General features: G+C 49.6%; 1 protein-coding gene across 3 annotated transcripts in view; it reads right to left on the reverse strand.

Moving 5' to 3' along the window:
- Positions 1-21,458, reverse strand: part of LOC111863536 (insulin-like receptor) — a 69,048-nt gene that overhangs the window by 14,368 nt on the left and 33,222 nt on the right. For all 3 annotated transcript variants that reach the window (XM_023849931.2, XM_023849929.2, XM_023849930.2), the window contains 9 exons: positions 7,618-7,904; positions 6,304-6,432; positions 5,372-5,480; positions 4,206-4,372; positions 2,812-2,995; positions 1,408-1,521; positions 846-993; positions 553-767; positions 128-466 (listed from right to left, as the gene is read on the reverse strand). In XM_023849931.2, the coding sequence (XP_023705699.1) occupies positions 128-466; positions 553-767; positions 846-993; positions 1,408-1,521; positions 2,812-2,995; positions 4,206-4,372; positions 5,372-5,480; positions 6,304-6,432; positions 7,618-7,904 (1,692 nt within the window). The remainder of the gene's footprint in view (positions 1-127; positions 467-552; positions 768-845; positions 994-1,407; positions 1,522-2,811; positions 2,996-4,205; positions 4,373-5,371; positions 5,481-6,303; positions 6,433-7,617; positions 7,905-21,458) is intronic.

Consider the following 21,458-nt stretch of genomic DNA (forward strand, 5'->3'; position numbering starts at 1 on the left):
TAGCCATGCTCACTGGAATGTTTTCTTACTTTACAACTGGTACATATAATTACGCACCACACTTTAAAGGACGAGACTACAGTCTTGTGTACACATACCCACCACTAAAGGAAGCAAAAGTACTTACAGGCAGGTAGAGTGCGGAAGTACTGTATGGGACTCTGTGCGCCACTGCGCTCCGTTGCAATGGTGTATGTCTTCACATAGAACGCATACTGTGTGTACGGCTTCAAGTGAGTGAGAATGGTGATGGTCACATTGACTGCCATGTCCTGCACGTGCCACCCGTCACCGCCGCACGCGTCCCGTCCATCATACAAAGTCAGGTTCCGGAAAGGGGCCTCAATGTAGTAGACAACATAGCCAAGCAGCGTACGTGGGTCGTAGTGCTCAAACTGATCCCACTCAATGAGCACCGCGTAGTAATCGAGCTTGGTCACACGGGCACGCAGCACGGTCACGTTACCTGCAACACACGGCACTGTGTGACACAGTAGCAGACACTATGAATATTGCTATCTCAGTGTTGCTGATGCTTCAGACTGTACTTACATGCGACCTTATCTCCGTTGGAATTGGCTGCAACTTCAAGGTCAGTGAAGTCTGGCAGCTGGGCTACTTGCTTCAGCTTCTCAATCTTGTACAGGCACAACTTCGGGTTGAAGTGAAAGAACAGGCGACCATTCACGATGCGCAGGTCCTCTGGGCGTGTGTTCCAGTCCCAGAGCTCTTGCAGATTTTGATTGTCCAACAGCACGAATGAGTACCTGCACGCAAATCAGCACGTAAGCGTAAAAGGGTCAGACTGCAGACACAGCGGCACCTACATCCACCGGTACACTTACTTGCCACTGTCCAGAGTCTTGCCATGAATCACTCTTAGTTTGCGCAGGAAGTTGAGCGAAATGAGGGGGAAGGAGCGTACGATCTTCAGGTAACCCTCAATCTCCTCCACCATGCTCAGATTCTCATCAAGCTCCTTCACAACATTCTCTGCAATGCACATTTCATGACACTGTATCAGCTACATCACACAGAGTGAAGATTCACAGCCTGTACTCTTCATGAAGTAATTTAACAATGCTCTTTCAACTGCAGATGATATAAAACTACTGAATAACATGGGAAGATGATCATGAATAGTGAAGAAACCAATGTTTGAAAGGTGGCAATCATGGTCTGCAAGGAAAGGCAAGGAAAACAGAGCAAATATTAGGGATTAGGCAGTGTGGAGCACCAAAGGAATAACGGCTGGCAGGGGAAACAGTACCACATTGGGTACTACACCAACTCTGCCAGGTTTGAGGCAAGAAACTGCCGTCTAATTGGCTGGGGTGTTACTGTCTTCATATTGAAAAGTGATTGAATGAACTGAACTGGCTCACGACACAGGTGTTCAATACTCACTGCCTCCACGGATCTGAATCTCAAGTGATCCTTTGATGTATGTGCAGCCACGCATCTTCTGGGCAGCCGCGATACTGTCCACACTCACGCCCTGGCACTCCTTCCGACATGGTCCTGCCAACACAGACAGCACACACTGCTCAACATGGTCCAGCATAATCCTCACTTAGTATGTACGTTGCATCAGACTTGCTCACCTTTACTTCTGAACAGCTTATCATACAGAAACTGGTACATACAATACAGACCTCATTAAGATTTCATACATTTTTCAACACAGCAAATAAACATACACAAGGCTGTGTGCATTGTGATGTGTCAAGCACTTAGGTCTGCAACAGATTTATCACTATCTTCACAGTCTTTTCCAGCATTAGGGCACAAACCTTTCTTTCATTTCAGGGCTTTCCAAACTTCACTTTCCTTTTGGTCAATATTTTGTTAACTGTCACAGCTCATTCTGCACTGTTCTACTACGCATGATATTTGCTGAATTTATAGACCTCTCAGTCTGAGGCTGTATCCCATATTCCCCATAGAATACGTTCCCTCATTGCTTCTTGCTGTACATGCCCCTCTGTCTCTAGCAAACACACTGCAAGTTCATATTCTCGTATGCATAAAAACAAATCATGGTTTGAGATAAGGCAAAAATGATAAAGGTATCCCTGTAGCAGGCCGTGGAGGCCCACTGGGTTGTGAGACATTGAAGCTCCCATATTTTCTAGACAATCGGCTCACAGATGGCACTGAGGATGTCAGCCTTATGCGCTGGCCACCCTTTAACACCAGGAAGATTCCTGGTACTCATTTCTGTTAGAGGCTGGGTCAACCACAAGGATATAGTGTGTCTGGAAGGATTAGATAAATTGAAAAATCCAGTGACCTCATGGGAATTGAACCTGTGACCTTCCGGCTTGTAGTACATTACCTCAACCAACAATGCTAAAACATGTCCCAAGGGTTTTTAGGTACAATTTATAAATTCCCAGTATTTTGGCATTAAGATACAAATTCTGCATTGAGACCCTCTTCTCTGCCTTGACACATTACATCCCAAAGAAGGGTATTAATTTGGGTGTCCCAGCATTAATGCACAACCCGCCTCTACTCTAGTTGATCCAGTCTCTCTAAAAACCATCATTTAATGTTTTCAATACACATCTCCATGAAACTTCTGCATATGACCTTCGGGTTTTACACGCAGGATTGGACTGCTGACAGACAGTGCATGTCACTTCATAATGCTGTCTGGCAATGCCACGGCTGGCAGTACAGCTACGTGCAACCACGATCACATCATAGTGTCATGAGTACTAGCACTACCACCATGTAACACTATCAGACAGGTCACCATATATGCCAACGTTAACAATGATTCAGATGTAACCTCACACCACTCACCGGAGCAGCGGATGCAGGAGTACTTGTTAGGTGCAACCTCAGTCTCCACGTACCCGGCAGGACACTCCAAGATACAAGAGTTATTGAACGGTTTATAAGGCTTCAGGCGGAGTTCATAGTTGCGTTCACGCGGTCTGCTCATATTCCGACACTCGTCTTCACGGATGCAGCGTCGATTTAAATACTGAAAGAGATCAAGTATTACTAATGCACAACAATGTGTGAACGCTTTATCAGGAGCACAGGTTTGATATAATGCTGAATAGTAGGATGGAATTCACCTCCACAGTCTAGGAACTACTTTCTTACATCCCCAGTAACACAGGATGGGTAGCTGCACCACAACGAGGGTTACCGTGTTAGTATTGAGTAAATGCAACACCCAGCCAGCTGCTCCCCTTGCATGTACCATAAGAACAGTGTGACACATGGCCAACGAAGGTCACTAACTCGGGTAAGAATGCCTGTCATCGTCTCTACCAGACCACACACACTGTTTCACAGGCAATTCAAAACACAAGTCAATTTTTCTGAAAGTGGATCATGACACACACAAATTGCAGCCTTGAGGCATAAGACAATGCTGTGAATTACTGAGCAATGTAATTCTATTTGTCACAGTGTTTCCCATGCCAAACTGGCACACCAGTATTTCCCATACATGCCACTTCAGATGTGCCTTTGCACGTGACACTGTGTAGCGCATCAACATTTAGACTGAGCTAGTGACTCAAGTGTAAACACTTCTGACTTCCATATGGGAGGTGCTAGGTTCAAATGTCAGCTGGAATACTGACAATCCTAACAAGGTTTTTGTGGCTTTCTCCAGTCCCTCCAGACTGAAGACCTGAAAACATAGGCAGGATGTTCCTTCAAATGCTGGTGACTCTAGTCATGCATTGTTTACTGAACAACAGTGTTGGCAGCTGAGGCTACAGTGTTGTCTGGTGGGATGATGCAGGAAGCAGTCACAGCCCTGATGGAAGCAATAAGTATATCCACAATGTTAATAGCCACTACCAAAGTACAGTCTGTCACAATCTGTAAGACCACATTCTGGAAACTGTAGTGAAAAACCTCCAATGTTTTACCCTCCCTTCTGTAACACTTCCCTCCCATGTCACAAATCTACCAGAATTTCTAAGTCCTGATAATTGTCCTGGGTAAAAAGCTTGAAAATATTTCAACTGCTACAAAAGTCACTTCCTGTTGTCAAGAATCATTTAAAATAATAATAAATAAAAGCGACATGAAAGAAGGACAGTCTGCCAGATATACAACAAACAACATATTGAGGCAGGAAGAACACACAAGGACAACTGTCATGTGCATGTGTAGACTGTACTGTTCATGGAAGAGGATGGATAGCCTTCGCAATTAGTCACTTATTTTACCTTGTATGTTTGGGCAGGACACTGCTTCAAGCACCTCTTCTCAAACACGACGTCACGGCACGCCACACAATCTTCAGGTGCAGGTCCTGTGCAACCCCCCAGGCAGAACTCATGACAGCACCGTCCATCCGACATGCAGGTACTGTTTCCACAACTGTCAGGGCACACTGCAACACATTCACAAGATGAGTATACATCACAAGTTTGGTACAAGATGCCAATTAGAGGCCAATGCAACAAGTGGACAGTCTCACACCAACCCACAGAGCTAACAAACACTTTCAGGCAGTCTGACACTTCCTGTTCTTCCATTATCCTGGCAGTGGTCAATGCCAAATGGTTTGTGGCGTAGCCAAGCTGCTGCATGTAGCCACGCTGCTGTCACATTCAGGGTGAAGAGCAGTGGATGGAGTACGTCTCACAGTCTCCTCAACCCCACAAAACTTGGTTCTCAAATGGGCCTAATGTACCAGCCCCCCCAATGACAGATGAGTAACGAATTGGCAGGAGAAAACTTAAAGTTCTCACAGAAGAACCAACCTGCCACAGTGTCTCTCTGCCCAGCACACTTCCACATATGGGGCATCCTGAAACTGAAGCCAGGCCTCTGCACTGAGAATCCAGCAACCAAGAAGCAGCTCGATCACAATGCTCCAGTTCCCCCCCCCCTTTCACCCACAAAATCGTACCTCAGTGTGTGCCAAAATGTAAGAAGAGCTTCAAAATGCAGCGCAGCTAAACTGCAAAAATGTGACAGTTACTGTATACTACGTCTGTCCAATAAAATTCAGGAAAACTAATTAATTACAATGAGTAATGAACTAATTAACATTTCCACTCACCTGAAAAGTAAGTGACAATACTAATTTCAAGATCACGCATGCTAAAATTGTTAAGAGACAGTGAAGGTTTGTCAGTACAGTGACTACGCTACAGAATTACGTCCAGAGGACCACGGTTCAATTCTTGGCAGGGACACCGTGTCCATACTGGCTCTGCAGTCTATCCAGCCTCCTATCCAATGGGGACACAGGGCTCTTTCCTTAGAGGTACAGCACCACTAAATAACAGCATATAAATTGAGAGAAAGCACTGCTGAAACTACTTCCTTCCCTGTATTGTTACAAGGCGCACTACATAAATCTGCTGACTGTCTCTCAACTCACCTTTCTGACATTTCTGAAAGTTCCAGCAGAGGGATCCTTTGATACTTGAATTGTGGCACTGCAACTTCTCGTGTGGGCACATTGGGCATTCATTCTGAACTCTGTTGCCCTGGAAACACAGTTGTATCCTTCATCAAGCAGTGATCCTGCTAGCCTACAGCTTTCTTAACTGGAGCATAATAATACAGTCAGCATGTGAACACATGGCACACCCCTCTACAACTTGCTGTAGAGACAACAAGTCCATCGTGGGAGCACAGCACCAACAGCCAAATGAGAGGCAAAGAGCATCACAATTGAGTGAGGAGGTAGGTGACAGCTCTGTTTGTGCTGCAGTGGGACTGGCCCATCAGATGCAAACACTCGAGAACTACTGCCCCACAACGCGCTTATACGTCGCACAAGCAGCTACAGCAGCACCTGGCTTCCAATATGATAAAACGTTTTATGAATATGATGAGGCCACAGAAATAAGTCCCATGGATGGTGTGGGTGATGGCATTCCTGAATTCCCTTCCACACCCTTCTGGCCTATGTCAATCATCCAAAACCACCTGCTGACAGCAATGATTATTACTATCAATATTCAAGTGAACAGAAAGGCTGGGTGGGAATACGGGGAAAAAACGCTAGCAGTGAAGTGTTACTGCTTGAGATGTGGACGGACATCTTTCTGTGCCCTCAGTATAGTGGAAGGGCAAATTCCTTGCTCAAGATTTTCTGTACGTAAACGACAAGCCTGCTTAATTTTTGACCTTATGAATATTTATGTCCACTGATAAATTTTCTATTACCTGCTGCCATGACATCACAAGCAACTGGTCATGATCCCGAGGTAACTGAACAGAGAGACCAGCATGCTGCTCCATGACACAGAGTCCGTGAAAGGGTTATAAGTTCAAGTTTTTCAAAAATTTGTCTTGGATACATACTGCAATTGAAGGGTGCCCCGCTTTAGCAATCAGGTCCCAGTTCACAGTGTCCACAAAACAGAGCAGAGGGTTCTTCTCAATGCGCACACCACCTCGTAAGATGTCCGTCAGTGAGTAGAGGCCCAGCTCCTGCAATATGACAGCAAGTTTTATACATCACACAACTGTGTTGCTGAGCTGCATACTTCAGGCAGAGAGCTGTCTAGCTATCTGAAGAGTACAGCCCTCAACTGTACATGACAGAAACCTCCATGCCACTGCTGCAAGAGCCTCACACCTCACCAACTGCTGCACGAAGCTCCGATGGCCTCTCAATAAGACCCTTACATCATGATCTTCTTTGGCAACTGGAGAGCAGCGCCCCAATGGTGCGAGGAGTTCTCAAATATAACACCCTACATTAATGATGAATATGTAACAGTAAACTGGGCAGAACAATACACTTCTTGCAAAAGAGAAGCCACATTTTTATTATGATGGGACAGGAGATATTTGTTGACAAAGTAACAGGTGGAACACAAGATGAAACGAAAGGTTGGGACACCACAGCAAGGGGAGGGGGTGGAGGCGCACAGCAGGTTCTTCCAGAAACACTGGCACTCCCTTGTGAGACCTGGGCTGCATCATGATTTAAAGCTTTTCTGGACTGTCAAGCCCCGAGCCAATGCTGTGCCCTGAGGAACAGATAAACCGACTACACAGCAAGGAAAGGAGGAGACTGGAGGGGAATGGAGGACAGAAGAAACGGTAACAATGGAAGGAGTGACAGAAAGAAACATATTAATAAAATGAGTTAGAACTTAGAGAAGCAATGAGGGGAAAAAAACGAGGAAGATACAAAGCTGTCCCTATGCTGAATTAAGCACCATGCCATAAGGATGTATGAGGGAACAGAGGTGTAGCTCCATGTATCTTTTCAACTTCAGCTTCATACACCGAGCACTTTACTAGCCCCCCACCCCAGAGAAAGAGCCCCTTGTAGTGAATGAAAAGGCGGCTGTCTAGACACTGAGAAGAGAAAAATCTCATGCCGCTGTCAGCAATTGAACCTGGATTCGTCGATCATCCAGCAAAGGAGGGTGAAGTAAGACAAAAGGACTGCACAAATTAATATAACAGATAGAAAATGACAAAGAGAACACAATGCAAAGCAGAGAAGTTGGCCCAAGTGGCAACGCTAACGTTCTACATGGTTCCCCTCAGGTCCTCCAGGCACATGACCCCAAATTAAAGTACATCCTTTCCAGAACACAGGGATGCGGATCCAGCATCTGCCTGGAGGGGCTCAGGATACCCAAGACACTATACTGTTACCTGCAGGTGGATCATCTCGAAGACGACGAGGGCGTAGTTGAGGAACAGCATCTCCCCGCGGATGACGGTCAGGTTGGGGAAGAGTTTGCCCAGAGACCGGAGCCCGTTGACGCGGTACAGCAGCAGGTAGTGCGTGATCTCGCGGAGTTCCGGGAACGTCAGGTTCGAGAAGCTGCTTTCCGTCGCGTGGTCGATCAACACGATCTGCACGAAGCCCTCGACCACGCGGCACCCCGACAGGCGCCGGAAGGCGGCCACGCTGTTCCGGATGTCAACACTCTGGCACACTGCGAGCAACAAGATGGCCGCCACTTGTACCCGAGAACATTGCACTGCAACCATTATCAGGGCATGGGAGTGGGGATCTGCCACCCTCACCGAGGATTTTTGGAAAAATCAAAACCGAAACAAAGAACAAAACCTTCCAAAAATTAAAATACAATTTTAATGGATTCTTCTGTCCTCAATACTCCAGACCAATCAGTAAAAATACTGTATGACGGCTTAAACGCTACGCGAACCTTATGGCTACTCTCGCGCCCCCTTGGAATAACGTTCTGGTGGAGCCCAAGGACATCAGGTTCCTACCTACCAACTAGGGGCACACAGAAGACAGCAATACAACATTTACCACAATGAGAGCCACACATTTCTAACGCCGAAACCAACCGAGTGGTTTTGTCTCGAACCCCTTCGAGCTCAGCTTGTCAGCCCGTCACTGTGCCTTAACCTGAGCCAGATAAATCCAGGCCACATCTTCCAACCTACTCCTTTAACTTCCATTTTACTATTAGCTTCACATCTGCGCTTAGATCCTCCGTGTGGTCGTTTTCCAACGCGATTTGCGATCAAATTTCCTATTTTTTCCTCATATATTACAGTCGGTAAAAACATATACAGAATGTCGCAGAGGCAGGGTCAATATTCTGGGAGATCAAAGGATCTGTTATTCTGAGCAAGAAAGTGTACAGGTACACGTGTCCTATTCCGAACGGTTTCCGCGACAGAGCATTTCATGTTATCGTCCGCATAAAGAAACGCCAAGATGCACAAGCCATGTCCTCACACGAGCTGCAAAGGGCACTAGGTAAACTGTACCAACTGCCACTTGAACAGTAAAAACCGGTTTTGGAAACAGCAGGTAATATCTCTTTGTTATCAGCAATTTTGGAACTGTTCGGAACAGGACACATGTACATACACACCTTTTGCTTAGAATACCCTCCCAAAATACTGACCTTTCTTCCTGGGACACTCTGTACATCTGGATACACAATATCAAGTCCCGAAGACCACAATTTAACTACTCCAAAATTCCTTGCGACAAGCTCGTAAAGTGTTTTCAAATACCTTCATCTACGCCATCGAACAGACCACAACTCAACAATTCGCAACACCATTTTACATATTGTCATTTTGGCCACAGCATCACACGTTCCCACGGCAAATTCGAGCGGAACTTCCGGCCCGTCAGGCCAGAATGTAAAGACCAAGATATGCAGAACTATAGCCTTGCCTGCTGTTTTGTATGGATCTGAAACAGGTGTCTCACACTAAGGCAGCGGCTACACGAGCGCATAAAATGCGTCCGTTGTAACGAACGTACGTTGCTGAGGACACCACACAGCTGCACAATGCGGCGCGTAGTTTTTTGTCTGCAATGGAGCCAGAAGAAAGCGTAGCATTCGTCTCTAGTGCTTATTTCTATAACGGACGCATTTTGTGCGCTCGTGTAGACGCTGCCTAGGGGAAGTGCTGAGGGAGTGAAGCAACAGGAGCACGGAGAACATGGAAGCGTCGTCGTCTATACTCTTACAGTGGAGATGGACATGACGCATAGCACGCACAAGATAAATGATACAGGGATCTGTTCCGGGAACCTGACAAGGCGACTTGGATAACGCTACTAAATTGGACCTTACAGAAACGGGGTGTGGACTGGACTCGTGTGGCTCACGGAAGGGCCAACAGTGCGGCTCTGCTCAACAGGGCAACGAACCTCTGAGGCTCCACTGAAACGGGGAACTTCCAGCTTCCCAAAGACTCTGCAACCATTCGCCGAATTTCACCATGATCACGTAATCCAACATGGCGGGAGCACTGTATTGGCAGAGCGGCGCGTGGCGTGTATCGATCTATCGTCCCGTCCGCTCGACCTATTGACCTCGACACAAATATTCTGGAGAGACTGTGCCGGTCCAGGGGTAAGAATATGAACTTCCGTAAGGAAGTCTCGGGTTCGACACCTAAACACGCCCATGATACCGAGCGGGTTGGCGTAGAGGTCACATTCTACAGGTGTCTTATGGAGGCGATCGGTTAGAATCTCGGTTGGGACACCGGCTGCCGTCAACGAGGTCTTCATCAGGCTCTCCCGACAAATTACATCGCTGTCATGACCGCTTCCTTCCCGATCCTTTCAAATGAATCAAACATCGCACCATTCAGCGCTCCACAGTGCCGCTGAATAAGCGGTTCGTAAGCTGAGCAACGGGCGTTCTTTGCAACCCAAACGTACATCCTTACTTCCACACGGCCTTCCTGGGGGGTTCATATTCGTGTTCTGTTGGGGCACAAAGAGCAGCTTCACCTGTACCCCTCATCTAGCAGCAGGATATGTGTGGGGCATGTAGCATGTAGACGGGAGGCTGTTAAAATGGATCCTACAGAAATAACACTGAAGGACGTAGGGTAGAGTCCAATGGTGGGGTTTCTTGTACACGGTAATGAACCTTCAGGTTCCGCAAAATGCGGGAAACTTTGTGAGCAGCTTGGCGACTGTTAGCCTCTTCAGAAGTTACATAATTTCTTGAGTACCTGAGCAACTATTAGCTTTTCACGACGGATTTCGTTCCGTGCAGTTTTAAGATGTACTGACACGAACAATGAACAGCAGTTGCGAGATGGAAACTTATGGTCCCGAGTGCCGCGGAACCCGGAGCCAAGAATGACTGTGCTGGCGAGGACCAGCAGCAGATTTACCGGAAGAGAACTGAACTAAGCTTTATTACACACACGCCAGGCTCCAAAGTCTACCCACATTTCACACGTCTGTTGATGCGTTCCGATGCGAAGTCCTAGCAACGCTGTCAGGAGCGGGGGTTGCCCCTAGCGACATATCGCGAAGTAATTCACACTGCGATACATATCGACCGTGGCGAGAGCCTCGGCCGGCGTCCACGCCATTTCCAAGAACGCCACAGAAGTGACGCCGTTTGTTGGTGCACAGCAAGCAGTTGCGGGGCAGTGGTTGCAGTGTACTGACAGCTCGGAGGAAGGGAAGGTGACGCACATAACCAAGGCCGTTACAGCGCAGTCAGTGGCCTCGACCAAATTCACTGCGCATTCTGTTGAGAGCGGTCAGGTCTAACAGCGTGAGACTGAAGCTAGCAGTCAAAGTCAAAGTTATGTTAACGGTAAGTCGGCCAGTTTGTCTTACTTTCAAGCCCCATCTGGGGCCCAAGACCAGATTTCTGTTACTGTCAGGCACGTGATTTACTGATGCGGGACGCCTTCTCTGACGAGAGGACTGGTCTGTCGTTTACAACTGCTGCTGGCCCTCGCTAGCGCAGCCATTCTCGAGTCCCAATCCAGTGGGAATCATGACAATAAAATGTCTCAGATTCGAGACTCCCCCAAATTCGAACACCAGGTCCCCGTATTTATATCCCCTAGGAATATGGTGGCCCAGTTACACCCCCAGGCACTGGACCCCCTTTTCGCCGCCTCCTACGAAGGCCTCATCCCGAAGATGGCGAGTGCAACGCACGCCGAAACCTCGAACAACTTCAGCAGAGGACGCGGCTAGCCCGAGCTGCGGAACCAGCGAAACGCGCCGCTCACTGGTGGCTCAGGTGCACGGCCAGTGTCCGCAAAGCAGGAAGCTAATTCACAATGAGCCGATGAATATAACAAGATGTGTGAAATTCTAACCGTGATTACAGTTGTCTTAATAACGCCACTGCGCTACTGTACAGATCTCCCAACTGCTGGGTGAAACAGACACATCGTGTGAACCGCGCTCAGGATCTCTTCCCCGAATAGGAAGCCACCTGTCTGGCACGTGTTTACGCTCAGTCAGTAGTCATTTCACTGCCCACGGCGTCTGCGTTGCCTTGGAAACCACCACGCCCAGCTTCTGCGAACAGAGCCTGGACACGACGCGCCGGTGCACTCTAAATCAGGAACCCAACCCGCTGCTGCGTCGCGGCGTCGTGCTTCAAACGTTCCAATCACGGTCATAGGATTCTCGAAGTTTTCCTCAGGCTCCTGGGAAAATAGTTGGACTTGCAGTCGTTATAACACCGTGTCATTCGGAAAAAGCACGACGTTTCGGAAGAGCATACCGCGCCACGCCTGATCTTCCAAGCGCGGTTTGATCTGATTGCCGCCTACTTCTTGCTTGGCTTACTCTTCGACCCTGAAGATGGACACCGTATGTTCCTCCGAAACGCTATGCCGTTTCTATACATTAAGCAACTCCGGCTCCTTTCCACATTCACATTCCTCTTGTCACTGCTGACTCACTTCTTGAGAAGCTGCCAGTTGTGTAGCTACTCAAGAACTTCCCGGCATTTTATGGAACCCGAAGGTTCATTACCCTGTTCACAAGAGCCCTCCACTGGTTCCCATCCTTACCCAGAATCAATTCAGTCCATACCACCCTTACCTACCTATGATCCACTTTAATATTATCAACTCACCTACGTCTTGGTCTTCCTGGTGGTCAATACACACACTGGGGAATTGAAACTAGGCCCCCACGCCCAAGCACGAAGCCAAGATGACGCGTTGGCTTCTCATATAAAAGTCTCCTAAGCATTCTTAGCCTCGGTAGCAGATGTAAGCATGTCGTCTGCTCCACGCTCCGGCAGAACTTTCTCAGTTGATCAAAACGTAAATAAACCAAGATCCCATTACAAAGAAGTCTGGGAGAGAGCAGGCTCAAATCCACAAAACATATAACATTTCGTCTTACAACGCTTTATCAACTGCGGAAGTTATACAGTTCAGTGCTACGAAACGAACTGGTAAGGGCATGCAAACGGATCAGCGCGCTTGCCTTGGAGGGCATGACACGTGACCCGGATGTTACAAATGTGGGCTGCACCCCAAGACACCAGGACGAGGTCGGTTTTGTAAGGGCACCGGAAACGGGGTGGTGTGACACAGTGTACTCTGGTCGACGTTTACAGACTATTCGGAAGAAGTTTCCATCTTCAGGGCTGCAAAGTATGCCAAACAGTAAGCACTCTGCTTGCTCTTGCACCCTGAAGATTGAGGCAGTATGAACCTTCTAAACACTTCACACTACACGGCGGCATACGGCAGAAGTTCGCGTCTCGCCACCAGAGTGCATGCCGCGCAACACGACCTCCGAACGCGGTAGAAGAATTCAGACAACGGGGAACCACAAATTCAATTTGCATTCATGAGGATGACAGTGAAGTCGCGAACAGTAACTGGCACTCAGCTCGTGCAGTTCCCAAACCGCAAACATTACAATATACCTGACTTCTACACGTGGCCTTGTCCACAGCAAAGCACCAGACTTCAGACTGTTGAGAACATCAACTGTACTGTTAGGATGGAAGGGGCTACATAACCAGGGGCTTGTGGTCTTCACGAGATACTAGATGGGCGGAGCATGTAGCTGGCATGGGAGACAAGAGAAACTGACGCGAGGAGCCAAAGTGAGGGATCCTGGGGTACAAGAGAGTGTAAGAAACATGGAGCTGAAAATTCTCGGGGACCAAACGAGGGGGGTATAGAGAGAGGAGCGGAAAGCTACAGATTGCTGCGTAGGGCGGGACGAGATGGAGTCGCAAATGAGGTCGAAACTGGCCAATATCTTATTCTTGGAGTGAGATTCGAACTGGGTTCATGTGGCGAGACTTTGTGAGCAGGGTATCAACACTCCACAGAAGGGTAAATTTATTCAACAGCTGAGACTATCAGCTTCTCCATGCTGTTAACAACAGCACGGCCTTAGCTCGTCCTACAATTTCCCGACTTAACAATGTCATGTCCGCAACAGAACTGCAACTTATTTGTAAAATTGTACTGCTATTCTATTTAATGCCGGTCACGGTGGCCGAGCGGTCTAAGGCATGCACTGTCTTCACTCGCTTCGAAGCCGTGATCGTGGGTTCGAATCCCACTTACGGCATGGATGTTTGTGTGCGTTTTTCTGTGTTTGTCTACAGGTAGAGGCCTTGCGACGAGCTGAGCACCCGCCCAAGGAGTCCTACCGAATGTGTAAGATCTAGAAAAACCGAAGTGAACGGAGAAGTTCGTGGAGGTAGGCCTAGGCCCACTGGGGCTGTCGTGCCAAGGAAAAAAACAATTCTATTTAATGCAACTTTATTGACTTTGCAGCAAAAGCACGAAAACTATTGCGCAATATGGAGTTAAAATACTGAAAAGTGGGTCGGAGCCTTGAGCTCCAGGAACGTAACCCTATACTTCTCATGTTATAATGACCTCTGTTTTACAACCAGTTTTCTAGAACGCGTGTACTGACAAACAAGACGATAACGGTTTCTCGGCGAGCGACTGAGCTCGGTGGGGCTCACACCGCAATCAAGGGCACCACCGCGTGGGCATACACGTCCGTCCGTTTCACCCCGGGTGCGCCGGCGCACCCCCCGCCCACACACATGCATGCACGCGCCGATTAAAGAAAAATATTCCGTGGGCGTCCGTCCCACAATGACAACTGCCACAAAGGCTGGGCAGGAACACTTATTCGCTGTGTTCCAACGCTGCATACAATTTGCATGAAACACCGTACAAACTGTGCTGAACCTCCAACCCCCAAAAAGGGCTAATCTAAAATACAATCCATACATAACCTAAAACCGTCCCAGGTTCGATTCCTGGCAGTGTAAGATTTCTCTCTTCTCCACAGCGCCTAGACCGGCTCTCCGGCCCACCCAGCCGGGGCTGTTCCCCCGAGGGTAAAGCGGCAGGGGCGTGAAGCTGACCGCTCCCATCCATTATGGACGTTACATAACCTAAAATACGGACATGACTCATATCCACGGCTTTGTTTACGCGGCACTAAATTACAAGCAGTTTCAGTCTGTCACAGTACAGCAGCCAGAGTGCGCCCCCTGAATAACCCACTGCACTGCACTGCACGTCGTGGTTTTACTCGCATATGTAAGGGAGACGATGACGTCCAAGGATACGGAACACTGCCAATTCGGGACAGCGTCGTGATGCCTGACGTCAGAGCCTATCACGCACCGGGCGCTGGTCCGAATTTCAGCATCGGAAAAAGAGGACAGATACAAAAGCAAGATGGCGTCAAAGCTTTGATACAGGCCACGGCGGTTTCCTTTTCGGTGTAGAGGCACTTCACGTTAACTCACCCTCTGGCAGCACAACCCCCCCCCCGTCAACAAGACAGAACTGGAGAGAGATCTCTTCCCGCCGCGCCACATGACCGGATGTGACGAGACTGCTGTGTGCTTCCTTCATAACTTGCTGCAACACTGCGTGACATGAGTGCTTCCGCGCGTGGTCTCTGAAGCATCGCTGTTACTTACTCTCATGAGGGTAACTGGCTCTCACCGGGTATCGAACAGACGTCCGGCAGGCAGGGCTACGTGCTGGACACGTGCATACCAACCCTCCCTCTGCCTTCTATGCGGTCCTCACTGTTCCCAGTACAGTGAATCCTCGCTAATCGGGATCGAACTGTTCCCAGCTCAGTACGTACTTGGCATTAGGAAGGCAGATGAGTCACTTGTCTGTTCAGACAAAACTTGAGACGGTTTCTGCAAACCTGCATCATTACGTTCAGAAACAAGCACAACTTCTGAGTCTTCAAACGATTGTATTTTTGTAGTTTCTAAAGGCTCTACAGTGACATTTTTCATTTATTTTCATAAGCACCAGTCATATCATTAAATTCTCCATGTATCTGTATTATAAGATTTTTTTTGCGCTTAGGGCTATATTTCGCTTCGCTAATCCGGATGACCCCCCCCCCACCACCACCATTCCTCCGGATTAGCGACGGTTTACTGTAATTGTAACTTCAGCACTGTGTGCACTTGGTGATGCAGCCACTTGGGAAGATCACCCATCACCACTTCATCAAGTCTCACGCGGGGAGGAAGGACTGAACAGTATGGCGCCTTTTACCTGCAATTTCAGGGGCAGGTGCTGGGACCTAGAACTCATGAACTCTCCTCTCGGTGCTGCAACCTTCCACTGCGCACACTGCTTTAACTGGCATTTAGAATATCACAGGTTTCATTCCAGAGATCTGCAATTGCTACTAACAGAATTACTTCCACTCAGTCTTGTAAAACAATGCAACATCGTAGACGCCTCGCCGCCCCCTCACCTTTTCAGCGACTCTGCCCGCTTCCTGCCTGACTGCAGTTGTCGAACCTTCCGGACGCGAGACGTAATTTATTTCGTCAAACACGCTTACGGTAAGATCACGGGCGAATGGCACAATTCATAATCGTGCATCACACACACGCTGGCCGGTACTGGTCAGCACACCACAGCAAAGGAACCTCCTGCTCCTTCGAGTCTGCACACCTCTTCACAACCCGCACACACGTGCCGCAGGGCAGAGCGGTCGCCCTCGGCGTCACTCAGTCACTGGCACCAGAACTTGGTTCTCCGTTTTATCAAACCCCACCACTGGACACGGTCCCGAGCCAGCTCCATCCACCTCCCATTTTCACAGCCCATTTCCCTAAGATCCATCTTACTAATTAACTACCTCTCTGGTAGCAGAACCCGAAGGTTCAACACCGCTAGTACCAAAGCACGCCACTGGACACGATCCTGAGCCAGCTCCATCCACCTCCCATCCCTAGAGCCAATTTCCCTAAGATCCATCTTAATAATTAACTACCTCTCTGGTAGCAGAACCCGAAGGTTCAACACCGCTAATACCAAAGCCCGCCACTGAACACGGTCCCGAGCCAGTTCCATCCGGCTGCTGGGGCCCGTACAGCGATCTGGAGCCGCAATTCTCTGCCCTGTGCCCACGTTCCCGCGCCACTACACGACACCAATAATATAATAATAACAGAGAGACGTGGGGCAAGTGTTTATCCGTCTGCATAGCGAATTTCATATGCACAGCTTCAAAGGCCAGTTACTTAGCGGGACCAAGCGCACAGTTAAGCCTTTCAAAAGCACAGCGGTAACTATATGCACCACACATCACAGCATTCTGCCCATGAAGTGTATTTACGAGTCCTGCATAGTTCTCACAATAAACTGCGATTATTTCCCAAAACAACATTAACCGGCTGGTCTCTGTAATTCAGCGTTTCCCGTGCGGTAAGAACTGAAATAATGGTAGAAGCAGCAAGTTCCCGGCTCGGGGCTACCCTCTGTTGCATGAACCGAGCTTGGCGGCCATATTCGGCTCACCCGCGTTAATTCGAACCACAACCCGTGATGCTCGAACTAAATAAAGCATCATTAGCAAATCCATGCTGTGAAACAAGAGGCAATTAACCCTGTGACAGCTACACACGATATATCGCGGGCAGAGCGGCCGCTAAAGGCACGCGTCAGGCGCACCGAGGCTGCCGTAAGACAACAATCAGACCCAGAAGCACCATGTTGTGAGTCAACATTCAACTGGAACGCCAAAACACGCCAGAAACTGAGGAAAACCACGTGTACGTGCTAGCTTATGCGCAGTTGTCCGGCAACTGCGTCACAGAGTGCGGGGCGCACCGGGCGCTGTTACGCCGACCGCACGCAGTATCACACTGTGGCGGGCACCAAGGCATGCACGCGGAGGTACAGCTCCATGCATTCCTAACCTCTGCACGAGGGGATAAGAGACTGTGTGGGCTCCGAATCAGACTGGGGCGCGGTCGTCCCTGCCCGGAACCGAAACCCGATTCTGCAGTCACGATACCGACTGAGCCATCCCGTACCCCAGTGTGGGTTGGTGATCTTCATGCAGCTATATGCAAGCCTCGTAGCGAGGGCGCAGGGATGCAATAATAAGGCACTTTCGTGAACCGGGCACGCCACTCAGCATTGATAACAGAGTTAAATTCCCGGAAGAGGCAGGATTTCTCATTTCTTCGTCAAGTCCAGACTAGCTCTGGAGCCCTCCAACGGGTGAAGGGGCCGGCCACTCACCTCCATCCAGTGCCGCACGTTACGGAAAATACTGCAGCTTCAAGGCCGCAAGAACGCCTGGCTAGGAGGCGGCTCTTCAAACGAACTCAGGTCTACAACAAAACTGACATTCCTGGGGGGGGGGGGNGCGGTTAACACGACCAGGGTGTTATTCGAACCGCAGCCACTGTCTGCAACCATCACAGCCTAACGAACGGTGCAGTGTACTAACACATTTACAAATATACAGCAAATACTGTCATGTGTATGAGTGACTGTAGACGGGGTTTGGCTTCGTAATTGCATTTACTGAACACTTACAGAACGTAACTACAAGTAACTATAGCACTATCGCTAATTCACTACAGCACGTACTAAGTCTTCTCAGTCTGCTGTGTCTTCACCAGTTGTCGCCTGGTAACGGCTTCCAACGCCGTAGCTTCCTTAGCTTCTGTGTTCACGCCCTTACCGGCCGGCGACTGTCTCCCAAGTAACTATACTACAGACTTGTTCTCCTTATAACATCTAGGAATGGACCGCAGAGAGAACACCTATCGAACAGTTCTGTTGTTGAGCCGCGTAACTGTTGCACGGTCCGCATAGAAAACACCTCTTCCCAGTTCGCCCTGTTCCGAATGCTGGTGCAGCCCTACCACCAGGCCGCGCCTGTCAGTGCGAGCTAAGCAATACGCAGCAACAAGTGATGCACGTGACCAAGGGCGTTCCGAACAGCCTTCAGATCTCAACACACGGCTACATACACCTCAGTAACTTCGAGTTACTGACTGCGATGCATTTAATGGTCTGGACACACCGCGCGCGAGGTTCTGTTCTTCTGGGACGTACCACTGTATGGTTTGGTATGGTACACAACGTCGTGGAGGCCCATGTGACGTCAGACCTCCCACATCTATCCCCAGGAAGATTCCTGTTAGAGGTGGAGTCGGCCCCAGGGCCATAGTGCGGCTGGACGGATTCGGTCAACTGAAAAATCTAATGACCTCATTGGGAATTGAACCCGCGACCGTCCGACTTGTAGCATAGTGCCTCAACCAACCATGCTACCGCGCGCCCCTTCGGTATATAAAATAGGCACTAAAATTTCGGCGGGACCTGATACACCCATCTTGAGATCAAACTACACGGCGTCACATCCCAAGAGATGTTATTTTCAAACACTCTAGATACGCAATACTTGGGGAACTAGAGAAGAGCCTTCATGACCTGTGCTCCTTGTCAAACAATCCAAGGAGAATGGCAGGGCATGTAGCACACATGAGAGATGAGATTAGATTAGACAAATGCATATAAGGTTTTCGTTGCCTGGAGCGAGACCTCCTGTTAGACCCTGAAGTAAATGGAAGGATATGATTAATATGGAACTTAGAGAAACAGAATGAAGGATTCGTCTGCCCTGCATAGGGGTAAGATGTGTGCTCTTGTGAACACGGTAACGAACCCTGGGGGTTCACCTCAGCACCTACCAGATTCCCATAAAGGGCTCTGAGCGATGGAGCTGGGAACTTGCCAAGTTTCGTTGAAATTCGCCATGTAACTTCGGAGCAGTGTACGGATAGGATGACGAACTTACGTTCCCAACTCAGCGAAAACCCACGTGCATGCTCCTTACAAACTGCACGTCAAGGTCTGGCCATAGCTACCCGGGCGGCACTTCCTTGTCAGTCACGCGCGTTACGCGTTTCTTATCGCTGCGCCAAGTGCAAAGTTTACGGCATGGCAACCTGAATTTGCGTGTCAGGCATCAGATAAGCCAGCCGACAAAAACAGAGCTTATCAGCAGACGGCGCTACATCAACTGGAGAGGTTACTGGTCGTCAATCGAGAAGGAAGCAGTCTCTGTGCTCCACGTCCGGACTCTCAAACAATACCTAACGTGAATTTTAATATTATACTCCCATCCACAAGTACGTCTTCCAAGTGATCTCTTGCCTTCAGGTTTCCCTATTAAAATTTTGCTACTATCTCGTACTATACGGCTTCTGGGGGTCACACGCGAAGAGGCCATAACCTGAGGGGATGCCCCGCAATCTGCCTGAGGAACGAAAGAAAAACCACGAAACCTCCCACGACTGCTGATTTCCCGGCCTGAATTCAAACCACGAACTCTTACACCGCCACTGTCTATGCTCCCTGTGACGACGTGCAGTTTGGTAGAAATTTATCAACGTATTAGTCCAGTTTCCCTCATTTTCGTTTTATTAACCTTCATTTTCTCACCCACAGAGCAGGGGGCTGGGTGGACCCCAAACAGAACCCCGCTCCCCACACAGCAGGGACCTGGGTGGACCCCAAACAGAACCCAGGTGCCCACACAGCAGGGGGCTGGGTGGACCCCACACAGAACCCCGGTCCCCACAGCAGGGGACTGTGTGGATCCCAAACAGAACACCGGTCCCCACACAACGGGGGACTGTGTGGATTCCAAACAGAACCCCGGTCCCCACACAGCAGGGGGCTGGATGGACCCCAAACAGAACCCCGGTCCCCACAGCAGGGGGGCTGGGTGGACCCCAAACAGATCCCCGCTCCCCATACAGCAGGGGACTGTGTGGATCCCAAACAGAACCCCGGTCCCCACACAGCAGGGGGCTGGGTGGACCCCAAACGGAACCCCGGTACCCACACAGCAGGGGACTGTGTGGATCCCAAACAGAACCCCGGTCCCCACACAGCAGGGGGCTGGGTGGACCCAAAACAGAACCCCGGTCCCCACAGCAGGGGGCTGGGTGGACACCAAACAGAACCCCGGTACCCACGCAGCAGGGGACTCTGTGGATCCCAAACAGAACCCGGTCCCCACACAGCAGGGGGCTGGGTGGACCCCAAACAGAACCCCGGTACCCACAAAGCAGGGGGCTGGGTGGACCCAAACAGAACCCCGGTCCCCACAGCAGGGGACTGTGTGGATTCCAAACAGAACCCCGGTCCCCACACAGCGGGGGACTTTGTGGATCCCTAACAGAACCCCGGTCCCCACACAGCTGGGGCTGTGTGGACCCCAAACAGAACCGCGCTCCCCATGGAGCAGACCGAAACACCCGGCGCGCCACTCCACTTGTTTGTTCGTCGCAAAGCGTGACGCAGCTTGCAACGTCATCCGCTTGTTTACATGTAACGTTCCTAGCCTTAACCTTCGCATTCTGCGATGGGGCCACTAATGGCTGCGGATCAGATAGGAGACGGCACGGTTCGCGGCCAAGTCGACATCTTGAGGGGAGGGGGGATTCCAAGAGAAAGAAGCAAGCAACAGAACGCGATAAAAGCTGGACGAAGTGGATTCTGCAGGTCTCCACGCGGTACGTGCCCGACAACAATCCTGTCCCCAGCTGCACCAACTCCGCCCTGTACAGCGTTCGAACGGCGGCAAGTGCCCTTGACTGACTGACACACCAGTTCCCGCATATCCCTGTCACAGCAGCTTCTCTCAGGGACTGCCGCTCCCACCCGTCATGCTGCTGATCTGTTCCTACTCTGATCAAACCAAAGTACCCTGGGCCTAGTCAGTACCCCAGCGGTTCATTCCCGTCCTCACAAAACCTCGCCAGTCTGGTTTACGCACCACTTCCTGGGATATCACCCCCACGCAACGTCTCCCGTGGAGCACCTCAATTCACGGCCTTACGGGCCTACCTCCATTGAGCACAGTACTTCAAACGCTAACACTGCGACCTTCACGCAGCCCAGTACTGAAAACTGTATAG

This window comes from Cryptotermes secundus, unplaced genomic scaffold (assembly GCF_002891405.2).
Source record: "Cryptotermes secundus unplaced genomic scaffold, Csec_1.0 scaffold184, whole genome shotgun sequence".
Taxonomy (NCBI): Eukaryota; Metazoa; Arthropoda; class Insecta; order Blattodea; family Kalotermitidae; genus Cryptotermes; species Cryptotermes secundus.